We start from the raw sequence: 22,695 nt of genomic DNA on the forward strand, positions 1-22,695 counted from the left end.
TGTGTCTAAAGACTCAGCTCCCCCATCTGCTCTTAAGGCGTGGGAAAGCGTTCTTCCTGACCCTGCTGAGCTAGATGGGAAGTGGCCTTTCAGAAAAAGGGAACTTTTCCTAGGCCTGGCAGAGGATGGAAGACAAGTTTCCCTTGCTCCTCATTGCTGTAATGCTTGCCAGGTTCTCACTGTCAGTTTAACTCATGATTATGCAGTTATGTCTGGATATAGGAAACATGGAAAAATGTTTTATCTTTGTTTCAGCTGTCTCCTGAAAGCTGGGATAAAACCAAGCAGTTCCTATTATCGGGTAAGTGGCAGTCTTTTATAAAACGAAATCATGTGCATGCACTTTTTTTCAGCAAGAGTTAAGTAATTTCTAGAGAATAAGTGATCTCTCTTTCATTGTGTAGTTCTTAAGGTTGTGCTTTATGTAAAAGTTTTAATGAACTTAAGTGTGGGAGCTGTTGGAACCTTTGCTAGTGACTTATCAATTTATGTAAGCTTTTTAATTTTTCAGATGACTGACATAAAGGAAGCTCTTACAAAATTTTATGGCGTAACACCAAAGATCCAATGTCTTCCTCCAGAAGAGGTAAAAACCCTGCAACAAACACACATTCAATAACCCCAAAAAATTGAAACACAAAATATCAACCAACCAAAAAAAAAAAATTCAAAAAGAGCACTTCTTTATCAAAAAACAAAAGCAAAACTAGAGTGAAAAATCTTCAGCATGGTGAAACTTAGGTCTGGGTGTTCCTTGTGTATAAACCTCTTTGCAGATTAGATTTTGCTCAATTCTTGGAGCTGAGTTCATAAAAACATTGCTAACACACTGGCACTACTAAGTTCACCTTATGTTAGTTACTATTGCCACAACCTTTACTTAATGCAGAAATATTGCTAGTGGAGGAGGTGTCCATTTTATACCTAATAACTTTACTGTTAGTACACTTACCTAGAAAGTGGGAGCACTGGGTTTATAGAGGTCTCTTCGTGTTAAAAGATTTGGACCTGCATCTCTTCCATGAATGCTACAACCACCACACCAGAGGAATTGCTGTAGCTGAGTACTTTTCCCTGCTCCTACCAAAGTTTAATTGCCATATAGCAAATTGCTAGAGCGAAGGAGAGTGAGCTGAATGGAGCTGGTGACTGTTGGCCTTGACAAGGGTGCTGCCTGTCAACAGCCATCTTCCCTTCACTGGGCACAGCTTGTGTGTTCTGCATGAAGTTACTCAGTGGACAGAATTCTTCAGAAATACAGCAGCTCAGAGGCTTGTCTCTAAGGTTGTTCTCAAAACCCCCTACCTAAAGACGTACAGAAAGGCATTTTGAGCTTCACTGTGGTTCAAGATAACTATAGTCTTTCCTTTTGAGCCAACAGTGTCTACAATTTCCATTTCTTTCAGTTTTTCCTTGCCAACAATTGTACTGTGAATCATGATGCAGTAAAGAAGGTGGTACACAGAGATGGTGTGATATAGCATAAAATACAGGTCACCATAGTGTTCTAAACAATTACATGTGTAGGCTGCATAGCTGGTCTTCCTTTTCCAGCTAGGTTACTCTGGTGTTTTTTTCAAAAATAAACCAAAAAAACATAGCCACAAGATAGCTTTCTCTCTTACTACTGGTTCCTTATTATCTCAGCTTGATAGAAGTGGTTTGTTACAAAACACTTGGCAGAGTTATTGCCCATACACAGATGACAATTTTATGAAAACTTGCCAAGATACAGTTGCTGTTGGAGTTTAATAGTTTGTGTGTTGTCAGCTCATTTGCTTTAGTAGTGCTCTGAGGTTTTTATGCTCAGATGTTTCTTCATGTGAAAAAGAATTCTAGGTTACAATTATTTTTGAAATGTTTTTACGTTACTTTAAGCAACAAGGGAATATGAGTTGAATGTGGGTTGCACACTAACCTGCCTCTTCATGTTGAAGAAATACAGACCTAACACAAACCCCAACTTCTGGCTCTGTTTGCTGTAGTTCTGCCATTACTTTTAGTACAATTGGGATGCTGCTCAAATTAGGTGAAAATAATATACAGCTTGAGTCTCCTGTGCTTAACAGCTGAAGCTAATAGAAAGGAAAAAGTACACCCCAGCTATTCAAAGCCTCGTTGATGCCTGAAGTGCATTGGGGGATACTTTGCTGCTTAAAACATATTACATTCTTGCTGTGTTCTTAGAGTTCTTTGAAATTAAAAAACACCAAAAAACCCACAAAAAAAACCTGCCAACAACAAAAAAAAGACCAAAAACCAAACCAAAAGATGAGTCAAAAAAACCAAAACAGCCCACCAAAACAAAACAACATAAAAGCTCCACCACAATTACTTCTGTCCTGTACATGTATTTTTGTCCTGTTTAGTGGTTTCAAACCCAATTTTTTTTCCATGTGCACTTCGTCACACCTGAGCATTTTGGGAGATATTTTTATAATGTTCCTACCCACATGAAAGGCTTCCATGCCTGCCTGCCTTATTCATGGCCAATATTTTTCTTCCTAGTTTGTCCTGTAGTCCGAAAGTGACATTTTTGCTACTTTTGACAGCTTACTTCTGTGTTCTTTTCAGTAAAAGCTATTATAAAACCAAATTCCTTTTCTCCTTTTTCAAGAATTTTCTTTGCCTCAGTTCCTGTCATTCTACAAAAGAGTTGGTGAAAGGTGCTTTTGGGTCACGCATACTTGTCAATATCACAGAGTTCAGCCAGTGCTCATCATTAAGGTGAACAGCTTCTGTGTACTGTGCAGATTTGGTATATGCTAAAATAATCTGTATCACAGCATTCCATAATGAAACTTAGTATTTGGGTAGATTCCCCAAATTGTTACTGAATTACATTGTTAGAATGTGTTTCCTTGTCTGCTTGCTCCATGAAGGATGTGCTGTAAGGTGTTCAGAATGGATGCCTCTGGTACCTGTCTCCTTCATATTTTTTAAGTGGCAAATATACAAATAAACACTACTGTATTCTATAGCTATATCAGTTCTTCAGATATATTGCCTTATTTTCTTCTGATCTCTTCCCTCATGTTTCTAGGGTGAAAAAGCACAAACAATTGGTCAGATGGAATTCTGCTTCACCAAAGCATTTCAGCTGAGAAACTGCACAACGCTGAAGGGTGAATCTGACCCAATGCAGCATGCTATGAAGCTTGGAACCAAGGAGTTGTCTGTCTGCAGTGATACCCTCCCAACATATTATCCTTCAAAGGTCTAGGATCACAAATGAAGCCATAAGAGTTTGAAAAACTTTTTAAACAGCAGCAAAAAACAAACCCTTAAACATTATACCTTGGAAGGCAGTTTCGACTTAGGAATATGACAAAGCTCTGTATATTGCAGGCATGCTGTGATTATTTCTGCTGGAAAACACACTTCTTTTACCATTCAAGAAGAATGGTCCACATTGTAATATTAATGAGACAGGCTGAAGTATTGAATTATTGCTTTGATATTGATAGGATCAGAATGTGATTTACAGTTTTGCCTGGACTTTTTGGCATGCTTATAGTTTGAATCAATGTTCAAAGGAGAACTGTGACTTCTTAGTTTCACTTGCAGTTAGGTTTGCCACGTAAAACACTGGTTTTGGCCAGCAAGTCAGGGAAATTAAGTAATTCTTTGTTTTGAAAGGATGCTTGTCTCTGTTAGACAAGATGACAATTTCTTGAGAAAAAAATACTGTAAGCAAAAAGAACTTAGAGACCTATCCAGGGGTTCTTTCCCAGACATAATACCCATTGCTCTCCAGAAGTGCTGAACAGAGGCCACGTCCTCTGAAGCATTAAACCTTTCTTTACTCAGAGATCACGGTGGACCAAGGATGGCAACTTTTGCATAACTTCTTAGTGAATGAAATAACTTTCACCAGATTTTGGTACTTCTGCTAAAAGGACCCCAGAAAGACTGTATTTGTAGCCTTACCTATTCTTTGATTTTGTTAGAGTAGCTTCATACAGTCTTGAAGAACAACCAATCTTAGAATTTACTTGCTAGTATAGGAAAATGCCAGGCCCTACAAATGTTACTATTTTTTTTGTTGTATTTAAACATTTAGCATTACTACACAAATGTGACTCCACTTGTATTTAAAAATGAGATTGTCACATAATCACTTTGTTCAAAGAAACAGCTTTTTATAGGTGAAACAGTAATACTACAGGATTTTCAGTGAAAAGTACAAATGTTAGCAACAGTGCACATAGCCACAAAGCTGGATGTTTCTAAAGGGGACCAAATTTGGATGATGTCCTCTACACAGTGCTGTGTTGATATGTCTCAAATTGACTTTCAAAAATTAAGACAATTATGGCTCAAGGAACCATCTGTTAGAATAATATTACTGTGAAAACATGAAATGTGGTGTGAGGAACAAATTTGTTATGTCTTTTGGGGTTTAGAAACCATTCACATTTACTCTAATTTTTTACTTTCCCTGATTCTCTGCTACCTTTCATTTAAGGCTGTGTTACCTTGCTGTCAGTTTTTTAGTCCTTTCCTTAGAAACTCAGATATGTATTTATTTTCACAGCTAAGAAATTAGTGTGATCTACACTCTGTTGTATCTGTATTTCAGTAGAGCAAGGGCTTCTCTTTCAAAATTTGTCTTCCTTCCCAAGGCAGGGAATATACTAATACTATACTAGAATATTAATGGTAATCAGATATAGTGTTTTTATACTAGCCATGGCATGTTCAGTTCATGTTGAACATGACCAGAGGCATGACCAGAAAAATCACAGTTCTTCATTCCCCTATTTCTGCCATATTTTTCTAAGCAAGAAAAAGTAGGGAGACTGAATTAAAATGCATGAAAAGACTAGAACGTACTTGTCTTTTTGTGGAATCTTTTTGAGATCAGTAATATTTTTTTTTTCCTTGTAATTACAAAAATTGTCTTAGCCTAAAGAAAACATTTATCTGCAAAGGAGCAGCCCAAGGCTCATGTACTTTTTTAAACTCTCTCTCCAGCTCTTTCAAATAGTACTTAGATGGTGCATAGGATTTGGGTGGACTACATAGCGTGAAAACAACTTAGAGTGAATGTTAATTTGCAATTCCCATCAGACTTCTTTTTTTTTTTAAAGACTCACCTTTTCCTCAAAATTGTGCTATTTTTTTAATGGTTTGGATTTTTTTTGTTCTGTGAAGTCACTTGTTCTCCCTTCCAAAGTTCTGAGCACAGTGCCATATTTTTGCTTGTTAAGCTAATCAGCAGTGAGGGAAGTGGAAACAGAGGTTGGTAAATACTATCAGAATGTGTCTCAGACATCTTGCTCAGTGCTTTTCAGTCACCAGTCTGGTAATGAACACAGTCCTTAATTAGAACACTGGGTTTCCCAAAATCTGCCTATAAATTTTGCCACCTTGGATGAGCAGGTGCACTGTTAAAAATCCTGTGAAACCCACAGTGCTGTACTGCCAAATGAGTGAGTGTTGGGTTTGCCTGTTTTTCTGCAGTTGTTTTGTTTCCTTGGTCCTCTTCACAATTAGAAGAAAAACTCGAAGTTGGAAGCAACAGTGGCTTTGAGACTTGCACAGACATATGCTTAATGGAAGCTCAAATCAATAGCCTGCTTGCTTGTTTGTTTGTTTCTAATTGCACTATAAGTTATATTTTCTTTTTATAATGCTGAGTGATGCTTAGGGAAACAAAGTATACTGTATGGGTTCCTTTCAGTTCAAGTGTAATGCATTAATTTAAGCAAAGCCAACAACTGCAGATACGTACTTTACAAGAAGTGCCACAGGCACTAAGAGTCTTCATGGTGTGAGGCTCAAAGGCAAAGCTGACTCTTGCCAAAGAGAGACTCAGCGGAGGCAGACAGGAGTCAGAAACAACCAACCGCTGCAGTGGAGTAGATAGTGTGGCTTCCAGGTGTTTTTCAGCCTCATTTTCAAATGCAAGAAATGTGGAGGAGCTGATAAATTTTAAAACTTTGAGAAAACTGGTGTAATCTGAAAAGAGAAGAAGGGAGGGAGACAAGACAGCAAAGGCAGCAGCATGCTGAGCAACCTGCTGCCCAGTAGAAAATGGCTGATGAATATTAAGTCAAGGTTGACTAAAAATAATGTTACAGACTCTGAGGTCCTGCTTAAAGGGATACACCTGAGGTACTGCATTTGCCTTAACAAAACCTCACCTACATTCTTTTGATTTTGGCTATATTATTAGACATTAAATATTTTAATTTGCTATGATTAATTGATGAGTAGTAGCAACAAAACACTATATATGACTGCCGTTGCTTGGTTTTTGACAATCTCGCCTTCCCAGCTTCTATGAATAGGCAAATGTCTTTTAAAAGCTGACTGGTTTTTATGCAGAGAAGTCTTAAGTGATACATTGAAGCGATGCTTTAAGGACTATGTCTGGATGTGGGCAACCAGGAGAGCAGATGAATGAATGATAACACTACTTCAGATCAGGATCACATCCAGCCCTTTACGTTCTCTCCAGCAATGGCTCAGACAGTTACCAGCCTTGGCAATTGCTTTCCATCAGAATGTATGTAATTTCAAGAGCTGTATTAACACAAGTGAAATACAAGAGGTAAGCAAAGGCATATTGGGAGCCTTAAAAATCACTTCAGTTCTGAAGTGTCACTTGTTTTCTTAAGCAAAATAAAATCTATCAGCCTTGAAGATTCACACAGCCCGGGGAAGATGGGGACTATATTCTTTTCTGCATCATTAAATAAATTAAGTAAATCCCAGCAGGGGAGTTGTTTGTGCAGTCTTGGTGCTTTAAAACAATAGTCAGCTCCACAAAGGAACTTGGCTTGTTTATACTCTGTGTTGGTGTGCTCTCTCATGCAAACTGCATAAGCATCACTTGGCATATCGGTGAGGGCACAGGCTGGCTGTCCCCTTTCCAAGGAGAGCCCCTCTTCCCAGACCACAGGCAGGTTTTCTCTGTAATTCCCTTGCTTTCTTCCTGGTCTGCCCTAGGACTTTTTCAGCTGCACAGGAGCCCAGATTCAGCCAATTTTGAAAAAAAGCAGCTTCTACTCAGTTTCTTTAGGTAGCTACCCATGTGCATGCACATTGTGCTTAAGGCCACATCTGTCTCCCTACCAGCAGCCAGGGACAGGAGATGGGAGAGTCTGAGGGGACATTTCACCATCACTCCTGTTCATATTGGGGGCAGTGACCGGTTGCTGTTGCCCAGCTGACAGCCAAAGCCACCTCTGTGGGCTGAGATGGAGGTAGCACAGGCTTCTGTTGTGTCCCCACTCTGCACCCTCAGCGGCTGGTGAGCACTGGGCTGTGCTGCTGGCCCCAGCCACTGGCTGTCAGAAGGGAAAAAGCAGCGGCAGGATGGCAATTCCCACACGGGAGATCAGTACATGGCAAGTCATGTCCCACAGATGTGGGCAGCCTGGATAGCTACAGCAACAAGCAGCAGGTGCTGGCTCTTCTAGTGGAGAAGGGGGGTTTTCACAGGGATGTGTTCATGAATCTGGGCACCTCAGTTCTAGTGTGGTTGTGCTTCCCGCAGCTGTGCTCTCCTTTGATCTGGCTCTCAGCACCATCAAACCAAGGCCATAGAAGATCAGTGGCACTGCTAACAGTGTTATTGATGCCTGGTGATGGTACTGATGATACAGTTGGAAAATACCAGGAGTTTGCAAGTCACTTTCCCAGGAATGGAGCAATTGATGATGAGGATGTTGTATGTATTTGTAAATTTAGTTTTGCTTCATAGGCAGCTTCCTTCACAAGGCTCACTTCACGCCTTCCCTTCCTGTGTGTAAGTATTCCCTGCTTCAAAGTTGCTGTAGATCACCAAGGATTTATATTAATAATTCACTTTAGAAGGAATTTCAATTTCTTGTGCTTTGGAGAAAAAGAGCTTTAGTATACAGGCTAAGTGAGACTCAATGTGGGAGATGGGCAAAAAGTATTTTATGTTTGTATGCTGTGGTCTTAATTGTTCCTTACCCCAAAGTACACTGGAACATCACAGATTGAGTGAGGATTAAATAAGCCTCAAGAGCAACCAAGCCCAACTGTGGTATGAATCCTATGAATAAATTCAGCATGAAAATCACAGCGCTGACATTCAGTTTGAAGGACTGATGTTTCAGTAATCTTTTATAAAAAAGAAGCTAAAATGACTGTATTTTATAAGAAAATTCTTAAGCAGGCTGAAGAATACCATTGTGCTATTTTCTAAGTCCAGCCTCAGCAGAAAACAGGCTGTTCATTTAATATTTTTCTGTAACTCACACAACTGTTGTTTGTGTTAGAGACCCATGTTCTGCATGTAAATCAGAGAAGATGAGCCAAAACAACATTAGCAAGAGCTAAAAGCACAGCAGTTGCCCTGTAATAATTACGATCTTTATAAACAAGTGTGATGCATCTCAGCAGGTACTTGCCTTCTGATCACTTACTTCTGCTTGGTGTTGTTGAGTAGTTAGTGTTGACTTGCCACTGTCAGCTTTGGAGACGGGCTTCTCTCTTTACAAAGCGCTCGGCTGAGGATGGAGAAGCTGTGCATACTTCCAGCAGAGGCTGGAAGAGCTGTCACCTCACCTGAGTGCTGTCAATTTAGCCCATCATCCTTAGATTATGCTCCTGAAGGCTACTTGTGTCCAGATGACTTGCCCTACCAGTTCCCAGTGCCAGCTGTTGCCGGTTCTGTTCAAAATGATATTCTGCAGGGACTGTTTCTCCTCTGAAACCTGTTTTGCAGGTATCTGCCAAATGCCCGGGGCATGCATTTGTCAAGGATTTATTTGCCAGGAGGCTGGCTGGCTGACGAGCGAAGTGGGAACCATGTTCTCGTCTCTGGTCTCTCAGGTGATTGAGGCTTATGATGCTGTTATTCAACTGAGGTAGTTGCTCCACACAGAACAGCCAGCCCTGCCTTATTTATCCTCCAGCCCCTGGATGTCTTAAGAGATTTCAGTGTCTCGGTTTCTGTGGGATTCAGTGAGCGGCTTGTCATTTCTGAAGACCGCTGCAGGGTGATCACTAACAAAATAGCTCTGGGACACAAATGACCCTCTCATTTGCAATGCCTCATGTTGTTCTCTCCTCAGTTCCCTTCATTATCTTCAGTGACTTGAGGGATGAACGGATCACACTCTTTGATCTCGCAGAGTAACCAAACCATTCATGAAGGCAGAGATATTGTAGCAGAGAAAAATCTCCTAAATCTCATGAACAAAATACACTCCAAATAAACACCATTTTCCCCCTGTGTTTCACCCCTCTGTTACTGGCTTGAGAGATTCTGACTGCAAGGATCACTGGGGGCCTGGAAGAAGGTAGGCACAGTGATGGATAGTTTTTAATCCTCTATTTGTTATCCCTTTGGCACCTGCTTTTTGGCATATCTGACTGATTAGCAGGCTTGCAGTTACACTCACACTTGACCAAGAACAATGTATAAAAAAGTTAATTAAAAGAGATGGTGAAAATGGATATTAATTAAATGAGTTAACAGTCTGGGACCTCCATAATTACTTAAACAGAAATAAGGCGTTGGTAGCCTGGTCTGTCTGGGCAGATGGGAGAACAGGGAAATCGGAGTATTGTGTTTTCTTTCTCAGCTCTGCCACTATTCCGTGCAAGTGAAATTCAGCTTGAAATCTGATGACAATTAAGTCCCACAACTGAGCAAGACTTCCCATGCACTTGCTGTCTGCAAAGGGGCATTTCATCCTCCCTGCCCTGGACAAGTAATGAAAGTCAAAATACTTAAAAATATCATGGCTCTGGGAGACAATTAGAACATCTGGTCCCTACAGTGGAATTGAAACCGTGGTTTAAGCAGCTGTGCTTCTTGTGCTTACATGGTGGGAACTATGTGGTGCTGCAGAGGGATTACTAACACAATATTTGGGCTGGATCCTCAATCTGGCTCCAGCCCGGGGTGACAGGTGCGGTGATTAGATATGACACATACCAGGACACGGACAGAAATTAATTCACACAAAGGCAGAAATCTTGTTCAGGAAGGAGCGCAGAGCCTGGCCAAGCAGAGAGCTGACCTAGGCCTAGGCTGCTTTCTTTATTCACCATTGACAATTTATAGGATTTACAGGTATGGGCCTGGACTAAGATGTTTAAAAAAGGTGTTTTTCCACTAATTGTCATTAAAAACACACTAAACTCATGTGATGTTTGTCTCACTTGTTTTTCCACTCATTCACAGACCAGGCCCAAGGACATTCACACATCCCATGCACTTGGGGGCGGTTATCCGGCCTGAGATACCATTCTCACAAGTCTGGGCTATACCTTTTTACAATTATGAGAAATGTACCTCAAAGTAATCTGTCCAAGGCCCTCTATATATTATTATGTTAGTATTATGTCTTCAACCATCCAGATGGTCACGTTAGTATCGATCTTCCTTTATCATCCAGGTGGCTGGAACCACACATCTTGCTTTCCCACATTTTCATTTCCAACAGACAGGGGGACGCGCCCTGCTGCTCTGGGGCAGCCCCCGTAACCCTTTTGGTATTAAATCAGGTATGGCATTCCTGACAGGAGGCCAAATAGCACTGGTTTGTGTAAATATGCACCACTGAGCCTTATGGCGCAACCACACTCTGCTAGGGACCCACAAGAGGTTTCTGCTGCTACGAATGGCCTCTGGAGGAAATGCACAAGCAGGTTTTGGAGCAGGTGTGAGAACCCATGACTTCTCCCTGCTTTAAGCAATTGCAGCCCATTTTCTTCACAGCTTCACAGGGAAAGACTTGGAGGAGGCCCTGTGCAAAACAGCCCCCAGTCTGGTGGTTTGGATGCTCAATGTTTAAAAAGAAGTCTTTGTCCTTGTTTTACCTTGCCAAGGGGAGAGTACAAGGGACCTCATCTTCTCTGGCTGGGACCACTGCTTCACTTGCTGGTGGGTCCTACAAACAGCACCATGACTTTCACCTCTGTGTTAAACACAATGGTTGTTGTCTTTTGCAAAGAAGTTCCTCCTGTCGGTATAAGTGACATGGGCTCTTAGGAAGCCATTCCAAGGGACTGGCAGGTGAAGGAATAACCTGGCCAGACAAGAGTGCATTGGGTGCTGATCTCCTCACCAGACAGGCCATCCTCAGCAGCACATCTCCAAGTGCCTGGGGAACGTCAGAATAAAGTGGTGGTAGTGAGGACCTCACAGGACTAGGTGCCAGGCAGACCACAGTTTCCCAATATTAGATTTTATGATTTGCATGCCTCAATTCTCCCAAATCTCACAAGAAGCACACAGGCTTTTTCACATCCATCTCTTAAAATCTGATAAGCAGTGTTTCTGATCACTCACCTTCTCCAGCCGAATTCTGCTGGAAGCCACCAGTGGTCAGTGGTAGAAATTTTAATTACTGGCAGCTTGTTTTATAAGCCACAGAGGTCCAGATGTAGCCAGTTCCATAATCCTGAAATATAAATAATGCATTATTTAATACAGATTCTGAAGTCCCTTCAGGCTTGCAAATTAGCCAGTTAATAGCTTTTTGGGTTAGATGTATTGAACACTGTAATAACCTGATGTCATTTTGAACACAGTGATTAAGTATTCAGTTTACAAGACAAATGGAGGCTCATTACAGTCAATCAGGGAGGAATTACGTGAACCTAAATTACAGGTATTTATCACGGTTTCTCAAAAGAATATTTTACTAGCTATTTTGAAAGAAAAAGCTGCTGCTTTGTTATTCTGTGAAAGTACTACCTCCGTTATAAAAAAATTCTAAGGCAATCTTTTTCCAATCCTAATGTTTTATGGTAATCCAACTGCACTGTGTTATCATAGGTCATTGTGAAATTAGATAGCAAGTGTGACAAGTGTATATTCTACAGACTTAGCAATCTGTTTTAAGTTTTTGCCTTTGTGGTGACTAGAATGAGAGAAAGCTTTACTTTAATAATGCGATGGCAATGGTAATGCAATAGGAACTGATTCAACAGCCAGTGAGTTTCACTACACTGGCCAAAAAAAAGAAAAAAATACAGCAAGACAAAGTAATATCTGATATGCTTAGTTTGTTGTGTTTGCTTAATGTGGAAAAGATTGGAAATTTGCCACTAATTTAGAACTCAGTGATAAAAGTAATACAAAGTACACTTGGTTAAATGCACACAGATTCAATTTTTTATGAAAGAAATTTTTAGTTATTTCAATTCCACCCATATATTTTATACTATAGTTTTGCACTATGGTTATCTTTTTTATGAGATTGCTTAAGCTGTAATAAGGCTGCCAAAAGTCAATTACCAATATTGGGGTTATACTAATACATTGTAGTAGATGAACTGGAATAAAATAATACTCATTTAGTCAAGGATTTCAGAGTGATATATGAAGTAGCATTATGGCTAGATTTAGAGAAAGAAAGCCAGGCTGAGGCTACTTTTCAGAAGCTTGTTTAACATTTTTTTCCTGTGACATTCTTTACAGAACATGAGCCAAATGCTACCAGCTCCAGTTATACCACTGGGGGCTCCTTTTGCTTTAAGATAAAGTTTTATTACCAGTTGAACGAAACACAGTCCAGCTTTGCTAATCAATAACCTTTGCATCACAAATGGATTACAGTAAAGCTCCTGTTTTAACTCCCTGTTTTCAGTAACAGCATGTTTCTCTCTAGATTATTTGGCATTATTCATATTTAGACTGAGAGGCTGTGTTTTGTACTCACTCCTTATGCAGATATAATTTATATGAGCATTTCCTGAAATGTCACAGTCAACTTCAATTTCATTAAGAGACGCTGGTATTCCAAGACAACTGGGATCTGTGTTCAAGCAGCAGAGCAGAAATGTTGGAAGAGAAAAGCATGTTAATTGAGTAGTTTTGCCTTTAAAAAGTAGTTACATTTCCATAGGAAGAAGGATCCAGTTTTGTCTTCATTTTCTTTATTCCACACAGTAAACCAGATATACAGTCTCTGAGATAGTGAACATGCCTTGATGCAGCCTGACTGTGCCAGACAGTGTATTACCAAATTATTTTTCTGAGTTTTACATGTTCACTTGAATTAAGTACCATGTGGCCTGCTCTCAGAAGCATTTCAGAATAGTTTAAAGTAGAGAAAATTATATAGTAGGTGTAATTCCTACGAGACAATAAGCAGTTCTATTATAATAGATTCTGCTAGTTGTGATTATTTTGGGGAAACATTTTAGTTTTGGGAAAACTTTTCCAGTTCGTTAGGCAAAAAGTGGCATTTGGTCAGAAGAAGAGACATCAAACCAGCTGACATGCCGTCCAGGTTGGACAAACAGCCAATTTGTTCCAAGACTCATTCAGAACATTTCTGAATCTCAGCTGCTTACACTGAGATAATCTGCTACATTTTCATTTCCATCCTGCAAAAACAACTTCTCAAGCCAACCATTTTCTGCAAGTCAGGATTTTATTTCCCAGCGAGCCTTTCCTAGACTTCAGCAACCACCAGAAAGCATTCCTAGTGCAGTCAAGATACTTGCAGTTCAAAGAGTATCGCAATGCAGAGCTGTGCTTTATTCTGTAGCTGGATCAAAGCATCAGCATTTCAGACAATTCAGTTCTGAAATCCTGGGACTCCTTGTACTTCTAATTTGAACTTCTGCCCTGTTTACTATAGCCACCTTGTTCTGGTTTGCATAGAAGAGAGGAAGAAACCAACGAATGAAGTGACTTGCTGCAGTAAAACCAGCTGTGACCAGAACCTCATTTAGTGCCACATGTACTAGGTAAAATTGAATTTGTAGCATTAGTGGCTCTGTTTTGCTGCATAGCATTGTAAGGGATTTGGCAGAAGGCTGGTTTGTGTGACAGAGAGCCAAGTTATAAATGATAATGGTTTGTTCCTACAGGTGCTGGCTTACAAATAAAATGACTGCAGGAGAAATAGAGTCTGAAAATAAAGTACTACATATCTGAGTTCAAAATGTACTGTTTCATAACATTAAGGCAAGTCAGCACGCATCTTGAAATGCTTCTTAGAAGACCTGAATTTCCCCCAGACAATATTCATTGTCCATGTGGGGATGAATTGTCACTGTCCTTGAAAACCTTGTAAACTGGAGCTGGTGGAAAGCTGTGCTGTCAGTCCTCCCAAAGAGTACATTTATCTGAAGTGCCCACCACCTAAGAACACTGGCCTCTCAGAAAACTTTCCTAAACTTCATGAGGGGCACTGCCCTGTGGGAGACACTGCTGCGAATTTCTGTTCTGCTTGATTTGGGTTATTCAGGAGTGAAAAGCTTTCCTACTTAGCAAGCAGAATAAGCTCTTGTATTGGACTCTCCCAAAAACTGAGATCCCACCTAGAGGCTGTAAAGCCTGATGTACACATGGGCCATTTTCCCTAGAGCTTTGACAGAGGTTTGAGGTTTTCTTTGAAATAAAGTCTGCACCTTGAGAGCTGCTGTGAGGCAGGACAGTGTTTTGCAACTGGGAGGGATGGATCGGAAACTGCTGGTCTTCCTGGTGGATATTGTACTTCTAATTCTGGGTCTTTGAGTGTCAGAGGTTTGAAAAGAGGTAGCAGATTCACAGGTATTCATCCAGTCAATTAGATCCAGAGATAAAGAAGTAAACAAACTGAGGAACTTTTTGATAGCTATTTGCTTATTCTGTGAAAGAAGCATGAGCACAATGAGTCGGCTGAGCCAGACCTGAAGTAGTTACTTGACTCCACTGATGACCTGTGGTGGAGTTTGTATATTTTGATCAGGAATGTATTTCTCTGGCTGGAACTAAGCAGAGCAGGAGCCAGAGGAGAAAAATTGCCTCTCTTAAAACTGTTTGGAGGGTGCTGTCTGAGAAGTCTAGTAATTAGATATGCATTTAAGCCAGGGCAGCTGTTTGCATGGCTGTTGTTTGTTTTGGTTTGGTTTGGTTTTTTGCTAAGTGACTCTTGGCTACTTGGTCATGTTATATTGTAAAATAACGCAGCCACAGAAATGGTTTAATTGCTTTATGTAAGAAACTTTAGTCAACCATGTCACAGTAATCTCTCAAGGCAAATTGCAGTAAAACTTGTAAAAATGTTTTACAAACTATTTAGGATGTCATAAACAACATTTATATGGTTTTAGTGATACTGAGATATAATTATTCAGGTAAGCCTTTGCCTCTCCAGTGATAACAGACAGCTAATTAAGACACTTTGAAAATAATACTATGTCTCATATGCCTTCTTCTCATATGCTTCTCAGCAAGGATAATATGTTTTTTTTCTTTCAACAGGCTATTGTGAGGCTTTATTATTGCTTATAATGAGGTTGGTGATATTAGAGTGTAAACTGTACCAGTAATTACTCAAGTCAGAATATCCTGACATGAGAAAATAACATTTTCCAAACCCCAATTAACTGAGCTAAATGAAGATTCGGAGATACATACAGGACTTATTCTTTGTGAACTATAGAAATGATAGGTGTATAATTATTTCTAGAACATTTAAGCCAGCAGTTACTTTAGCCATTTAGGCAGCGGAAGCATTTACAGGAACACTTTCAGTTGGAGAAGTAAAAGAAAGTAAAAAGACCATGTTCCATCTATGAAGTAGGAACCTAGGGGTTTGGAAAACAGTGAATTCTGAGATAAAAGTACTTTTTAGAAACAATTTAAAAGCTGAAATGATGCAAATTTACCATTAAAGTAGCTACAGCAAATGTAATTTTTTCTACATTAGACAATACATAGTTCAGCCATCATTATGGTATTAAAATCAGAGGATAAATTAGAGGTATTTAATAACCACATATGTATCAACTTCATTGAACAAGGTGCCTAAGAACATGTATCCAAATATTAAGCACTGCAGAATTTTTGTAGAAAACATTGCAACGTAACATTTGCATATAATTAACTACAGGACAGTTGTCAAAATAGCAATCATATCCTTTATGAAATGGGAGGACAATAGACAGAAATACCCAGCACAAAGTAGGCTCCAGACTTGTAGTGGCTGTGAATGATATTGAACTCATTTGAATTCTCATTCTTTGCCTAATTTCCATCCACATACATCCCAAACCACCATCCCCAATCACAATAAAAAGCCCCAAAACATTAAGTGGAATACTTTTTAAGGAGCTCTGGGAAAATGAGACAAAATCAATTTCTGAAAAACTGGTCGTGCCCTTCTTTAGAAGAGGAAACGGGCTGGATTTCACTCTGCTATATCTATGCAATTACAGCAGAACAGAATGTGCCCAGTAATTTTATAATTGGGTTTATGCCATCTGCAAAGTAATTCTGATCCCTCCAATATTGTCTTCTCCTATAGTTTTATGGGCTAGAAATGATATATGTAGCAGATTTTATTAATAGTTGCTAGCACAAAGTATTTGTCAATTTGGTTTTACAGAAGTGCATGAACTGCTAAAACATTTGAAGGTTGTTGGTTTGACCCATTCTGTTCAGCTGCAAATCTACAATTCTTTGTTCACTACACAAGACTGGTTTACTAGAGAGCTTTGGCTTCTCCTTCTCCACTTTTAAGTGCAAGGGGTGAAACTGGCTCAGATGGTCCAGGCTGTACAGATGACCCCTGAGGTCACTTGTATTCATCATGAGGCCATCACATGCAGGAGGTTACCCAGGAGGACTAATAGTTATCTTGGCAAAAGAATAAATTTTGAAGCATCTCAGCAAGAACACAGGGCTTCCTACTTTTTTCAGTGGTTGGCACAGAGTATCAGGTACAACAGGAAGGAAAGAGAACACAAGTTTCTCATTTAGCAGCACTTATTTTTCAAGTCAAAATTTAATTATCAAAAAAAGTCTCTAAGACAATATGAATCTATAGCTAAATGGATTTCTAGAAGTAATGATTCATACATCTGAACAGTCCCTCCAGCCCATACATGAGCCTCTGTTCCTATTTTAAAAACTTCTAGAATGTAGAAAGACTTCTTAACAAGTCTGGGTTTTTTTTCTGTAATGATACAAAATATTTATACTAATATATTACAGCATTTGAAGGAATCTATGCCAGATAAGTATAAATAGTTTTCTAATTGCAGTGATGTTTGGGTCTGTATGAAGTCAAGCAAGTCATTAAAACTAACTGCATTTTTCTTGCTGTATTTCTGGATGATGCTGAAATTGCTAAATCTGATAAAGGAACTTCTGACCCTCAGTTTCAAGTCCTGTTTGTAGAGTCCTCAGGCAAGTCATTAAATCTGAAATTTTGTTAGGATCTCTAAGCATCATTTTCCTTTGTCATATCTTAGTGCTACTAGGAAAGGTCTAAGAAAGGCCGCATGTGTGTAAAACCAGCCCACATCCTAAGAACACTGACACTGATTTCAGCTTGGACAAAGATGACTTACATAGCAACTTCACTTGATTGGTATTGAACAGTGGATTTAAGAGTCTTTCTTTACTTGGCAGAAATTCCTGCTTACCTTCTGTGCGGTTAACATAATTTTGCAGCCTTCTAGATGCAATATGCCCTGATCCTATGATCTTATTTGGTCTTAAAGCTCATTTTTGAGGCCAAGATAGGTAGGATTTAATCCTACCTTTGCCATAAAGCATAATAATATTGTGTAATACTATTCCCTGAAGACTACTTAGGAAAGTTGAACAAAGGCTTAATTTGGGACAACTTTGGTAGGAAGTCTGAGGATGTGTGAGACAAAGCAGTACCTCTGATGTGGAGAGGTGGAAAAATACTTCAGTTAATGTCGAATGGAAGCATGAGATCTCAATTACTTTGGAAAGTAAAAATACTCTTATAAAGATTGATATAAGGAAATAATATGGAAAAAAAGCAACACGAGTACTAAGAAATCCCTTCTGAAGGGACACTTTGTTTTAATAAAGAGGCTACATGCTCACTCAGGATGGAGGGATCCTTCCTTTAGCTCCCTTTTTTGCCTCAAAGGACCCATATTTCCCACCACTCGTGAGAGTCCCTCACGTGGCAGAACAATCTGGTTCAGATTACACTGGCTGTTTGTATGGCTGTTTCCCTTTGAACAAGATCAAGTCTTTGCTGACAGGGCTGGGTCTCAGGACTTGTATCCATCTGTTGAACATCTGAGACACTAAACACAGTCATGAATGGCTTCTTCTTTACTTCTCGGTGAATCTTCAAATGTTTTATGAGAGGTTAAGCAGCTTTTTCAGCAAGACTGAGGTGTTTCTCCATGCAGAGAATAACAATTAAGTACACTTGTCAGCGTGTGGAGAGTAGGAAGTGTGGGTTAAAGTGTATTCAGGGCAAAGAGGTGGCAGCAGATCTGCATTGCCAAAAAGGAAAAGCAAATCCTGCAATCCACTTCTTTTTGTTTGCTTTCTAGATTACATTTTTATATAAAAGAAAGAGGTATGGAGTAAAAAGGTGCTGGAACTAAGCACTGTAGATAAGGTAAGAAGTACGTATCAACTAATCTGGACACTCATTGTTTCATAAATGTGGTGTTATAGGTGAACATTATTTTTCTGTCTTCCTGTGCTTAAGGGATATCATTCTGCAATGCAAATAATTTAGAATCCAGTTCCCCTTCACTAAACTTGATAAATGCCTCCAGAAAACTTAAAAATGCTTTAGAGTTGGAAGGATGGAAAAAGACTCAACTCCTCATCATACTGAAAAACTTCACAGCAATAGGCTCCATGGCTTGTCATTGCGCTCTTCTACAGGAGGTGTCAGACAGCCTGTGCCAGGCAGCAGACAGGGAAGCGTGAAGGTGACAGCAGGTTCCTGTTATGTCCTTTAAGATGCTGGTCCAATGTGCACAGCCTGTAGAGGCAGACAATAGGAGCTCACTCCAGTCAAAGGCTGTATGCAAAACGGACCAGTGCGGCCTGATGCTGGAGAAGGCCCCATGGAGAAGAGTTGATTGAATGTGATAAGGTGCACAGGAATTCTGCTATCATTATAAAAGCCCTAAAGTCCTTTCTAGTGGCATTTGTGTGGATGGCCCAGGTTCGCTGAACGATTAAACATTTGGGGTTAATTCCCAACATTACCCTCAAAAAATCAGTTGAAGGCAATCATTCTTTATAGGAGTTAATTAAACGCTGAAGATCCAGGTAGGTGTAATGAAGATAGAGTAGGGAAATACTAGACCTTTGAGCTAATCAGTTTGACTGTGGACATGTTAAATGAAGCTGGGCAATGCAGGGGGAATTATCCTTTGTATTTTGTTTTACTTCTTATTGAAGATAGATGGAAATGCTGTGAGGGATTTTTACCAAACTGTTCTGGATTTGAACTGACTGAGAGCCTGTGCAATCCACCTAAACTTGAACCTTTTGTGTTTATATTGCAGTTTGAGTGGGTAACAGCAGCTCTGAGCCTGCAACATATGCCGTGTGTCTGTTTGAATGGCTCTAATGAGGCCAAGGGAGCTTTGTTTTGAAAACTAAAAGCATGATTGCTCTTGCAAAATTCTGCTCTTTGCAAGGAAAATTGTGCCTCATTTGCACAAAGCTGAGACCTTTGTTTTGCCTCTGGTCGCCATCGACCATTGCCCTGCATTCTCTGGTTGAGCACTGCTATGGAAGTGCTAAACTCTAGTCTAATTTCTGTCTCTTTCTGCTAAGCCTTTGGCCAGCTGATGGTCAGGCTTGCTTGGTCACCTTGAAATTTTCTTGGAAGCGGCCTTAAAAGTAATTTATGATAATAAATTCTGCTATTCTTGCAGAACAACTGTGTTTCTTTTCTAATACAAGTAAGTTGTTATTGATCAGTATTCATACAGCAGCTTTGGCAGACTTTTGCTTTTCATGCCTTGCTTCACAAATTGTGCTTTGAATATTATTTTGAGAAATACAAAACCAAGCTAGTGACATGGTTCTTGAAGCAGAATGTGGAAATCATAATTTATAAGGGGACATAAAACCTAAGCCAAATATAAAAATCTACTCCAGGCTTAATTTTATTTACAGTCAAGAAAAAAAAACTGGAACACATTTGTTAAACTATACTTGCTCCAGAGCTTTTCAAAATCTATAGATAGTGAGATAGCAAATGGATGATAAAGGAAAACTGAGGAAATCAGTAACACAGAACATCAGATTGTTTTATTAGCTGTGATTAATTCTATTGTATCCTTTTTTCAATAATTACTGTTAACAACACACCACCACTTAAAGTTACTATTACTATAATTTAACACCTATCTGAATAAAAATAGCAATGAGCTAGTGCACACCTGACTGACACCCCCACATGCCAGATGTGAGACTACATGGGCGCCTGCACTTTGTTTCTTCTCTTACAAACACTCTATACCCTTGCTCAGGGAGAGGATGTATGTCTGACCCATAGAAAGCAGGACCATGGTAAGTCCAGCCCTGGTGATGCAGCAGGGAAACAACTACTCTAGTCTTCCCAGGAAACTTCATTCCTGGAAAACTCCAGCCCAGAAAGCATTCCCAGCACTAACACCACAAAGTACTTTCCCTCTGGAGCCCAGGAGCAGGTGGGCCTCATGCAGGTGTCCCTCACTACACTAACAAGGGGATATACATTAGTGCAGCTGGGGCTGCCAGACTTTTTTCTGCTTCTCTGGCTGTGGTCTCTGTTGTAGCTTGTACTGCTTCTGTGTGTGAAGGCAGTATCCTGGGGCAGCAACTTTGCTGATTCAGTGGACATGGAAGCGTGACATCAGTGTAAGCTCCTGGAGCTGCTGTACTGCTGCAAGTGACATGTGAGTAAGGAGGTTTTGAACAGCCCCATTTCCTTACTGCTTCTCAGGTGGGTGAAGGAGGGCACTTCGCATAGGAAGGTATGTGCTACCAACCTGGCTTATTCATCTTGAAAAGTGGTAACTGCTGTGGAAAACATGTGCCTTGTGCAAGGAGGCTTGCCGTTTCTTTCTGGGTTGTCCTGCTGTTGTGCTGGTGGGGAGGGAGACTGGCTTGTGTGCTATGGCTGCCCCACCTGTGGGTACTCCTGTCCCAGTCTGTGCCTGTCCTGCTGGGATGTAGGAATCCTGGTTTGGGCAAGTAACTCTTTTTGGTGATACTGCTGTGGGAAGTGTTTGCTTGACCTGTAATGTCTATTTTGGAAAGAGACGCTAAATTGCAACTGGTGTCTCTTTCTGCTAGTGAGCAGTGCAAACGATAAATGGTTTGGTCCCTTTTGTAGTGTGCATCTAATTAGCAATCAAGCTATCAAGCTTTTTTTTCTTTTTTTCTTTTTTCTTTTTTTTTTCTTCCCAAAAGAAACATAAAATGTGAGTTATGCGGGGGTGGTGCACAGCTGTGCTGTGTAGCCTGGTTTTCTGTTCCCTCTCACAGCATGACAAGATGGTAGCTCTGGCCTGTGGCTTATCTGTCCTCTTCTCTCTCCCTGCTCTTGCTTTTCATAATAGCAACTGTGGTAGAATCACACAGCTGATGGATGCAGCTTTGGTTGCGATCTAAAAAGCCTTTGATCATCATCCATATTATACTTAATTTCTTGAGCTCAGATATTCAAATTCAAGGCTGTACCTCAATCATCATATATACTTGTCTGTAAAAATAAGTGGCTATTGTGGTATTCATTTGGAAAAAGTAATCAAAATACAGCATGTAACGCATTAAAAAAAAAAAAAAAACACACACAAAAACTGTTCCGTGTGTTTAAAATTAAAAATAATGAAGAAATTCACTCAAAAAAAAAAAAAAGTTGGTTTTAGTAGGGTGGGGGTTTTTTTGTGTGTTATGAGGTTTTTGTAGTTGTTGTGTGTGGGGAGTTTGTGTGTGTAGTGGTTTTGTTTGTTGTTTTTGTTGTTGTTTGCTGTGTGGTTTGTTGGGTGTTTTTTCCTTCAGAACTGGACACACAACACCAGCAATGTTTAGTAACTCTATTTTGTGTTCTCATCTTCAAGCTGAGCTCATCTTTAAAAAAAAACAAACGAATGCTAACTGGTTGAAGGAGAAGAAATCTTACTATGTATTTGTATTTGGGTTAGAAATTCTTGGTTTCTTATTGATTTTGTGTATGCTTTCTGCAGCCTTTATTGATTTGAATGTTGCGGGTTCTGTTTGAGAGGTAATAAACCCCTTAGAAACTAAGGGCACTTGATATTACAAAGCTTCTGTAATAATAGAGTGTTGATTCTACTCAATTTGAATAGACTTTATTAGTTTCCTGACTGTAGATTAGATCACTTGAAAAGGAATTTGTGATGGTGAAGTATGTCACCATTACTTCAGTCAGTGCTGCCTTTGCTCCTGTTTTGAGTGGGTGAGATCATGATTTACTGAGTAAAAACCAACCAGCATGCACAAGTCTTCAAAGTAAATTGAGAACAAAACCCTCTGTCTTGGTTCCTTCCCTCTGCTCAAGGGAGCAGCTCCCCCAACTCTGCCAAAGCCAGAAGTGTTCTGTGTGAATCTTTTGAATAGGTTTCCCACTGTTTCTGCAAATATCATTGCTGAAAACTTAAGTATCTGTCAAAGAATGGATGAGTTTATTTTGTCTGACTAGACATGCTAAAAGGAAAATTAAAATCCACAGTTAATTTGTCTTAATGTGTTTAAGTAGGTCCATTTTTAGCAGGATCTAAATGAAAGTGTGCTCAAGAGTGAACTGGTACCCTTGTCCTTGGTCACCCATAGTGTCTGTGTCACAGTTATTAGCTGAATTACTGTGTGGATTTCTATGACTCAGTGTATAATCTACTGTCACAGTAATGTAACCCTTGTTGATTTATGCTTGAAGAGTGTTGTTTGCAGTCTCCTGATATTTCTCTGTGTATTTCTGGGCAAATCTGTCTCTGTGCTATCACAAT

General features: G+C 39.8%; 1 protein-coding gene across 6 annotated transcripts in view; it reads left to right on the top strand.

Annotated features, from left to right (window-relative positions):
* Positions 1 to 6,722, top strand: part of RNASET2 (ribonuclease T2) — a 28,216-nt gene extending 21,494 nt beyond the window's left edge. For all 6 annotated transcript variants that reach the window (XM_065834656.2, XM_065834653.2, XM_065834655.2 and 3 more), the window contains exons 8-10: positions 256 to 301; positions 512 to 586; positions 3,044 to 6,722. In XM_065834656.2, the coding sequence (XP_065690728.2) occupies positions 256 to 301; positions 512 to 586; positions 3,044 to 3,223 (301 nt within the window). In that variant the 3' untranslated portion in view covers positions 3,224 to 6,722. The remainder of the gene's footprint in view (positions 1 to 255; positions 302 to 511; positions 587 to 3,043) is intronic.
* Positions 6,723 to 22,695: the final 15,973 nt, after the last annotated feature.

Source organism: Patagioenas fasciata, chromosome 3, assembly GCF_037038585.1.
Source record: "Patagioenas fasciata isolate bPatFas1 chromosome 3, bPatFas1.hap1, whole genome shotgun sequence".
Classification (NCBI taxonomy): Eukaryota; Metazoa; Chordata; class Aves; order Columbiformes; family Columbidae; genus Patagioenas; species Patagioenas fasciata.